The 9,887-nt window shown below is 38.3% G+C and overlaps 1 protein-coding gene across 1 annotated transcript in view; it reads left to right on the plus strand.

Annotated features, from left to right (window-relative positions):
• Positions 1-214: 214 nt before the first annotated feature.
• Positions 215-9,887, plus strand: part of ARHGAP42 (Rho GTPase activating protein 42) — a gene marked incomplete at its 5' end in the record, with an annotated part of 50,074 nt that continues 40,401 nt past the window's right edge. The window contains 2 exons of the mRNA XM_010014289.1: positions 215-325; positions 7,514-7,618. Coding sequence (XP_010012591.1) covers positions 215-325; positions 7,514-7,618 — 216 coding nt within the window. The remainder of the gene's footprint in view (positions 326-7,513; positions 7,619-9,887) is intronic.

The following is a 9,887-nucleotide window of genomic DNA, read 5'->3' on the forward strand; positions in this document are numbered from 1 at the left end:
GGAGAAAAGGCATGAGGGTAAAATGTGTGATGTTAATTTCTTAAACTTATGTTCAGCTATTTTAAGTAGGTATTCTAATTTTCAGGAAGAAAACTGCACACTGTTAAGCTTGTAAAGTAATCTTATGGAAGATATGTTTGTTAATGATAAAATCTGTTTTTAAAGCAATCATGAGAGTAAATTAATGTTGTATATATTTGATTTTGTCTTTTAGGCAGATACACAGATTGACAGAGAACATCAAAACTTTTATGAAGCATCATTAGAATATGTTTTTAAAATTCAAGAAGTACAAGAGAAAAAGAAATTTGAATTTGTAGAACCTGTAAGTTTTATGTTTTATTTTCTGTAGAACATATGCATTTAAAGCTGAAAATTGAATTTAAAATATCTGGGTTTGCTCCTTTTTTAACTTGTGATTGCAGGTTGTTTGTATATAGACAGACATTAAGATCTTGGCTTGGGCACTTTCCATGTTTATTAAAGGATTATGTAAGAGCATCATACATTCTGTCAAGTGAAATGTCTGACCACTTGGAGTGTGCGTAACATTTTAATGGAACAACATGTGATGTTGTGTCTGTGCAACACATAATGGATGCTTCCTAATACTGTGGCTTCATGGCTAAAATTCTGAGCCAGCTTTTGGATTTAAATATTCCATGTAGACAGTGTACATATATGTTTTTTTGAGTTACACATGAAATAAAGTGAAAAATCATTGTTTCTGTAGGATAGCTAAGTTTATATTTTGTTGGTGGAGTCATTGGTCTTTAGTTTACTTTGCACATGTACTAAAGCATATGTTAACACGCATTAAAGAGTTGTGTTTCAAAGTCCATATTTAGATCTGGATTTTCTCCTGGACTGGGTTTCCACACACCCTCACCCCCTAGACTATCTTCTGGGTCAGTCATTACCAAAAGCTGCTTCAGTACAATGTGCTAGCATATTTCTGTGGCATAGTTGTAGTACTACTACTGTTTCATGTCATACAGGACTAGCTTGCCAATTGTCCTGTTTAGTTAGTACCTGTAGCCCTTGACAGAGAACATCCAGTGTTATCTGCCCCTTCCCATTAAGCGTATTGAGCATAGCAGAGCATCAGTGGTTGAAGAGGAACATGACAGATGTAACTTTTACTCTCCCTTCACACCAACTTCCTTGTAACTAACTGAAGCAGCACTCTTGACTGTGAAACAGGTTGAATTGCATCTTTAACACCCAGTGTCACCAAGAAGAACACCTCAGATGTCTCCTATCCATGAGATGAGAATGTGTAGTATAGTGAATGTTTGACATTGATGCAAACTAATGAACCTGGATTCAGCAAGGAGTACTTACAGAAATCCTATCATTATGGCATACAGCTGCCAAATCTTAGAGACTAAAACTTTGCTCAGATTTCTAAATAAGAACATTTTTCTACCTGTCACAGATTAATCCAGAGTGTGTCTCTGTGTCTACTTCTGTGAAACTCTCACATCCTGGAAAAATCTAGCAGTTCTGACCTAGCTCTGACCCTGGTATAGGAGATTCTATGCTCCTTTAAAGTCATAGAAACTTTCTAAATTTAGAAGACTTTGTACATAGGGAAATATTACTTTGCAATTGCATATAGTTAAAATAAGGCGTCTTTCATTCTGTGTGCTACACAGAGAGGAAAAATAGATTTGATTTTATGTATTTTAGCTGGATGCACTGAGCTTTATCCTGTTGACCAGGAGCTGCCCCCACGTTTTGTCAGCTGTCACAGCAGCAGCTATGAATTACTAAAATGAGGGAGTGATTTATCAATTCATCAGTGCTGATACTGGGCAAGCAAGCAGGGGAAGTTACTGGTAGACTCATTCTTGTGGCTCTGGCTGTTCTTGTCACCAAGTGTACACATCCAGTAAATAAAATTTACTTCTGAGTGGATCAGATGGCAACCTGTGTGAGATCAGTAGGCATTTAGTCCAGTATGCTCTTAGTTACACACAGGTCATTCCTTGGTGTTCCAGAGGAAGGTATGGGTACTCTGATGGCTGGGTAATGACAGCCCTTGCAGACAGTGTCTTCTGGCTCCAGGTGGGATTTATTATTTTTTTTATAATCAGTCTGAATATAAATGGAGCTTAAATTATAACACTAGTTATAAAATTTTGAACCTTTGAAATTCTTATTTTTTTTTTGTTCTTAGTCTGTTGCGTACAACATGCTGGAATAAAAGTGTAAGGCAAAGTATGTGAGTAGATTGTAATACACATCAGCAATACCACAAAACCAAAAAGTCTTCAAAATAAGCTTTCTAAAAATGCAGAGTTCACGTAAGTGATGTTGGAAGTATGAGCATGTGCAAGTATGAGTATGATGCAAGTAGAGAAGGACAAAGCCTAACACTTTAAAATCACATATCAAAATAATTGCTATATTATTAACTTTTCTTTGTATGTTCTACAAATGTTCAGATGCTAGAAGATGCCTGGTGGTCTATCTATAAAGACGTTTCTCCTCAGGAGCTCTGCTGCTTGTGGGGCATTCTTGAATGTGCATGTGCTGCTTATGTCTCCAATTTATCAGCTCAGTGCTATGTCTCCATATAAGTCTGTCTGCCATACTACTAGTAGTATCTTTGAAGGAGATTTTAACTAAATAAAATAAGGTCTGTTAATGCAGTGAAGGAGGAATTTGTGATGCCCATGTGGAAGAAGGATAAGATCATGACATGGGAATAGAACTTGAAAAACAAATGATCTGCTGGAGCTTCTTCCAGCATCTTCAGTTTGTTTATGCCCAAGGATAAGGATGGTCTGGAAAGCAGAGTGGGAGAAATAGCCTAGCAAAAATTGCCAGGTGGGTTACACCTAAAACAGTAGGACAGTGAATACTGGTAACAGTGGAGTATGTTCCTTCTTGGAGGAGAGCAGGGAGAGATTTTAAGGTACACAATGCTAATGACTCATACTCTGAATAGAGAATTACAATATTTGGAGTAGACTTTTGCAGCCGCTTCTCGGGTGTTGGATTTCTCTGCTGTTCTCTGTATCTTGTTTGAAGGAGTTGCTAATGTGTGTACTAGTGTGAGTAACTGACAGCTGCCTATTGGTGGTCTTCCTAGATCCTGACTTTTTCCAAGGGAAAAAACCCAAAACCTAAAGCTTTTCATTACAGATCATTAAAACTTTTTCTCAAAGATAAAAGAGTGCTAAAATTTACAGCAAGTTAAACAGCAAAGCAAAGTAAGTGACAATAATCTCTCATCCTGGCTTTGCCACTGTGGGCCCAGAGAAGCTAGTCCAAACCAACACCACTTTCTGAGGATGTTATGCTTGTTAAGAGAAATGCAGATGCCTTCCTGGAGCTCCACTTTGTCCCTCAGCACTGCCAGGTCTTCCTTGGCCTATAGGAATCAGGGCACAGAGTTCCTAAATAGTGAACTATCTGAAATGTGAGGGGTGGTCTGTTAAACGTCACAAAAGCCCAGAAGTGTTTATTGAAAATGAAAGAAAAACAAAAAACCGAAACCACAAACCGTGGTGTCATTGCATACAGGTCCATGACACTTCACTGTGGACGTTAAAGTCAGTTTCTTCTCCTTGGATTTTCTACATTATTAACTACATTCACTTTAATCTGATGAATAAATGCTATCTCCTTATTAAAAAAAAAAAAGAAACCAGGGAGATAGGGACTTCTGGCTGATGTGCCGCAGGCCAAAGGTTAAATTCCTCCCCTATCCGAAACCTAAGTACAGCCTTCTTCCTGTGAGAATGAAATGACCAGGCAGTCTTGAGGTCACCAGCTCTACATCAAAATAAATAAAGTCTCAAGAAGTAGTTGGATTTTGTTTCAGGTTCTGTGTTGAAATCCTTGTGCTGGGGTAGTGAGTAGCATTGTATTACGGAGTTCAGACCTCACTCTTTCTTGATGTGGCTGAGTAGATACTCAGAATGAGGTAACTGTAAGGCACTTGTTGAAATGAAAAATTGTTGATATGAACACATCAGGCATTGTATGTGATGTCTGGGGAAACAAATCACCTCTTTACATGTGAAGACCACTGCGAAATACGTTCTGAAAATCTTTTTTGAAAGAAAAAAAAAAAAGGCTGTTGTTCTTTTCTTTATTATTTAATATTAATTTCCTTAAAATTATGAGCCTGCCTTTAGCAGTAGTGCCATTTCTAACACCAGCAACAAGAAAACCCCACTGCAAGCATAAGCCTAGGGCAAAAGACTGGCTTTTAGATCTCTTCCATGCAATGCTATAGTTGTACCTGCCCTGATGGAAGTGGTTACGAAGTTGCCTTAACAGCACAGGCCCATTGGGTACAGGGCATTTTCTGATCGCTGTTCCTTCTGCCACTAGTGACATGTACATAGAAGCAAATACTATACTCACTGTCTGTTTCAACACAGAACTTGAACAAGCTGGTGTAAGACTTGCATAAAATAGTGTATTTTTACTTTTCTTTTATTCCCCTTTTCAAAGTGCTCAGAGAGTATTTGACCAAGAGAACCTCGAGGCCAGATCCTCTGCAATGCACAACTACCAGAATACCTAAGAAGTACTTTAACCAAGATGCATTCAGATTTTTCTCGGGGTTTTTTTGCTTTCTGATGCATTTAGCTTTGCTGCCATCTTGTGTTAAATATTTTCCTCCTCAGTATTTCTCTGTACTCCATATAAGCGTTTTGTATGGTGGAAAATGGTTTTCTTCAAGTATTGAAGCTGAAATTTAAACAGTTTATAGTACATTCTTCTGAAATTACCTTAAACTGATATTTAATTCAGTCATAAGCTGACATACTTTCTCCCACTAGTTCTTTTATTGTAATTTTGGTGTGCTCTAACATTCTGGTCTGGTGCAGTTTCACTGAGCTCTCATTACTCCTACACGTCTTCTTTGGGTGCAAGGTTTTAGCAGTGGCCTCTACTTACAGGTAAAGTTAATCCAAATCCCTTTGACTGAACCAAGTCAGAGTAATCACAGGAGTAGTTAAGCTACTGTATCTCAAGGAGGGGTAGTTGAGGATGCTGATGAGTAACTGAATTTAGACTGTGAGCACAGGCTTTGCACAGCTGGAGCCAGAGCAGAGCTTTAGTTGTAATTTATTTACTCATTTTATACTTTATTAATGAAAAAGGAAGATAGTTTTTTTTCTAGTATGTAATTGTTTCTAGAATGGCATTATAAACCTTAAAATTATAGAACTCTTCCTGTTCACATAATTGGAGCTTTTTAACATAAATTGTTGTATTTGGACCCTCCTCAGAACCACTTGAATAACCAGTAAGAGACTTTCAGGCCTGAGCTGAGATAATTACTTCAGCTGGACAGATGATCAAGTAAAGCTGAGACTATTTCCACAATCTGTGGAGCCCTTCACTTGACCGTGTTGCCTTCATGGTTTGTTTGGTGGTAGGATGTGGTTCTGGAATTCACACCCATTGTAGAGGCCCCATAAAAAGTGGCTGTTATAGCCAAGGGTCTTCTCAGTTCTTCAGGCTTCATGACGAAATTACTGGGCAGCCATGGGCTTTCACCATTTCTGCCCAAGGCCAGATCATCTGATCCTGCAATGCTAGTAAAAAACCAAGGGCCAAGTCCTTCTATCAGCCATGCCTTCATGCTTCTATTTCTGCCAGCACTGATGGTCTGTTAACTTTGAACTGCGTCAGCTTCCTAATGCAGCAGAACAGCAGGCTTCCCGAGGCAGAGATGCTCGCTGAAGGGCTTAGTGCCAGAGCTGGCACAAGGATGCTTTACAGGCTGCCAAGGGAGTTGTGAAGCCTCCCTCTCTAGAGACATTCAAAACCCACCTGCACATGTTCCTATGTAAGCTGGTCTAGATGGCCCTGCTTGGCTGGACTAGGTGATCTCCAGAAGTCCCTTCCAACCCAAACCAGTCTGTGATTCTGTGATGTGCAGGATGTGTGACAAAGCTGAATGGGGAAAGAAAGAAAGGGGCGGGAAGAGGAGCAAGACTTAGGTCTGGTTGCAGCAAGTCATCATGTTAGCTTGTGTGGTCATAGTGCTGCATCCTTGATCTCTCCTTGCCAAGCTGTGGAAGTTTGCTTGTTGAAAGGTGTGGAATGCCTTGCGATGCCAGAATGGATGGGGTTCTAAAATTGCAGAACATTAGTTTAGCTATTCCCCTGAAAATAGGTGTGTTACCTTAGCACAGTAGTGAGCAATGGGGAAGGGGGAGGCAGAACAGTTTAACTACATTTCCTCAACTAGGGCTGAGTGTTAATTTAAAGAAAATATAAAGACAGTAAAAGCTACTTTTTTAAGCTGTTTCACTTACAGTAATCTATAGTACTGGTAACACAAGGAAAAATGCATTGAATATGAATGATGGCATTTTTGTTGCCTGAGTCTAGGCTACTTCAGTAGTCAATGGAGAGAGATAAATGTTTCCCTTGGATCATTCATCCCATCCTGAGAGAAAACTTTGAAAAAGGAAAAAGAATTATGTTCTTGAGTACCTGCGGTTTTTTACTGAGTTAGGAGGCAGCCTGGACAGCCAGTTACTTAGCCTAAATGATTAGCTTTTCAGTGGCTGTAATATACTAAGATAAATCTGTCCTGTTGTTACAGCTTTTGGTTTTGTACATACAGTTAATATATCTTTTTTGTTATTTTCTTTTTCTTCTTTTTTTTGGTAAGCTAAATTACAGATGCAAAGAAAGCAGTACATAATAAAAAATTAAATGCTTGTTATTGAATAGCAGGTAAGATGACTTACAGCAATGTCAAAATGCTTTGTAGAACAGAATAAGTTAGAAGGCTTTTAAAACTAATAGGTTGTAGGAGTGCATTAATTCAACAGCTAAAATCTAGTTGCACTTTTTACTGCTTCAACATTATTTTAAAGGAAACTTTAAAAAGAATTTTCAGCTGGATATGTACAAACTTCAGCTGACAGGAAGAAATAGTCTGGATTCCTTGTGTTGTATTAAGCTGTCCAAAACATACTTTCAAGAGTCTAATTTGTGGAAAATAGGTCATAGCAATTAGTATGAAGAAAGTGAAAAAACGTTTTGGAGAAAAAAACCCTTGAACTCTGAAAGCATGAACTTGGAAAATGCACACCACCAAAGACTCCAGCTGGAAATCTGGATAAAATGACTAGGACAGTGAATCAAATTGTTATGGAAATGACATGATGCAAAAGCCTGTTGAATACTCTCTTAAGGTCTGACCATGGATTGCTCAGTAAAGCTTTTCTATTGCAAATAATGAAAGCTAAGAGTGTTCCAGGAGCTAAGATACAGAATGAGTTTTGCTCATGGTTTGCCATATTTTGCTGCTGAAAACTAATAGAAAATCCTTTGTTCTTAGTTTTTGCATTCTAGGACTCACCTGAATAGAAAAAGTGTGTAGCAGTTGCTAAGAACCTTTTTCTCACTATCTCAGGCAATGCTAATTCTTTCTAAGTTAGTGTATACTCTGTTACCTTTGTGTTATGCAGTGTCAAGAATGCTTGTTAAAAATATGTAATACTTGTCAATTTTACCTTTTCAGCTCTTGGCCTTTCTTCAAGGATTATTTACATTTTACCATGAAGGATATGAGCTAGCTCAGGAATTTGCACCATACAAGCAGCAACTGCAGTTCAATTTGCAGAACGTAAGGATGATTTGTATTTACACCATTTTTTTGGCTCATTTAATTTCAGGATATTCAAGAAGTAGCACTTTATTGGAACTCTAATGTGTAAAATTATCTGTGTAAATGCTTTCTTGAGAGTGAGGCCTGTCTTCTGGAGTAAGTGGATGTCCCAAAAATGCTCCAGCTGGGACAGAATGATGCAGTTTGTTTCTCTAAGATCTCAGATTGCCACAAAAAGCTTGTCCTGCTGTCTGCTAGCTTCCCACTGTATATGGAGCATACTTAGGAAGCCATTCTCTTGCTCTTTTCTGGACCATCAAAGAATTGGTGGGGCCTTCTTCCATAGCAAGTAGTTCTCATGAGCATTGAGTTCCACCAGAAGAAATGTTCTGTTACTTGTGTAGAGAGTTACTCTCAACTGAGAAGGTGGATCTTTTGCAGTAGATTGGTCTGAATTTGAGCCATACAAGATTAACTGTGCCCAAAAATTCCATAACTTTCAGAAATAACAAGAATGCATTTAGTCAACATACATTTTCACTTCTCGTATCTGCTGTATACAACTGTATATTTATTTCACTGTGTGCCTCAGATGTTACACTTCCGAAGACATACAAGTAAGTAGATATGAAGCATACTTATTTTAACCATTTGCATTAGAACCACTATTACTTACTTTTAAAGCAAAAAGTGAAGTTCAGTATGTCAATACTGGGCCAGCCCTGCATTTTTCATGACAAGCAATATCAAAGTACAGAAAAAATTCTTTAAAAAAAAGTGAAAGAATTCTATCATTTGCTCCAAATGCTATATATTTGGGGTGACTCAATTTCTTTTCTATTTTATTCTTTAAAGAAAAGATACTCAACTGAAATTTTAATAGCTTCACTAGAGTCAAAGAAGCTACAACAGTTTAGATCTGACATCAGGTTGCCTTTCCTAGATGAAACAGATCTGGGAGTACAAGAGCAGCTTACTGTGCTTGACTGCTATTCCCTGTGCTTTACTGGAAAATGAAACACATTTTTCACTGTAGCATCTTACTGTTATTAGAGGCATATGTTAGCTCAAAGTTGGAAGACGGCATTGCCTTAGCGCTGTTAATGTAGACCTGTTTCTTAGAAGTACTGCACTTTTCCAAGTTTTGCTGCAATTTAACGTGTGCAGCACACCTCCATAGCCCCATCCACTTTTATGTCCACTGTTCATATGTAGGTATAGATCCCATTTAAAACAGTGCTTGAGGAAATAAGGCAAAGCCTTCTAGATCATAGACTCATAGAATAGTTAAGGTTGGAAAACACCTGAAGATCATCTAGTTCCAAGCCCCTGCCATAAGCAGGGACACCACACACTAAACTATGTTGCCCAAGGCTCTGTCAACCTGGCCTTGAACATCACCAAGGATGGAGCATTCACAACTTCCTTGGGCAACCTATTCCAATGCCTCACCACCCTCACTGTAAAGAACTTCTTCCTTATATCTAATCTAAACTTCCCCTGTTTAAGTTTAAAGCCATTACCCCTTGTCCTGCCAGAACAGTCCCTAATGAAGAGTCCCTTCCCAGTATCCTTATAGGCCCCCTTCAGACATTGGAAGGCTGCTATGAGACGAGATGATTAACCTTTTCGTTTTAGATTGAAATACAAATGCAAATGTTCTCTGCCTGTTGCGCATCTTAGCCCCTTGTCCTTTCACATTAGGTGTTTGCTACTTTCGGTTTGCTACTGAGTCTTTCAGATAAAGGCACAAGGTGTCAGTGTTGTTGCACAGCACAGTTTCAGTTGAAAGGTGAAAAATGTGCTTCAGCCCAGACATTTATTTACTTTCATATGGCAAATTCTGGGAGGAGCATGAGGCCACAGCACAGACCTAAACTGACATTGTAAGTCAGAATGTGTCAGTATCTTCTATGCATGTATCTAGAGAAACAGAATTATTAAAGGATTTTTTTAAATTCAGTGTTAATTAAGAAATAATTAAACTTAATCGCTTCTTAAATATGATAGAACTACAATTTGAAGTTGTAAATAAACTAAAGGGTAGAGGGAGATGTAAAATTAGGCAGAAGGACAATGTTTTATGGTATTTTAGTTATATTATGCATCAAGAGAAACAGATACATAAAGATATAGTGGGATACAGTAAATAATCCGCTGCTGTTACACAGAAATTTGAATTCTGGCTCCTGATCTAGATCCACAGCTTCCTTTTGCCAGCTGGACTACCTACTGACTTGTCTCTCAGAGTATCAGCCTACCTCGTTCTGAAGTGCAATAATTTATG

Source organism: Nestor notabilis, unplaced genomic scaffold (genome assembly GCF_000696875.1).
Source record: "Nestor notabilis isolate BGI_N333 unplaced genomic scaffold, ASM69687v1 scaffold11095, whole genome shotgun sequence".
Lineage (NCBI taxonomy): Eukaryota > Metazoa > Chordata > Aves > Psittaciformes > Psittacidae > Nestor > Nestor notabilis.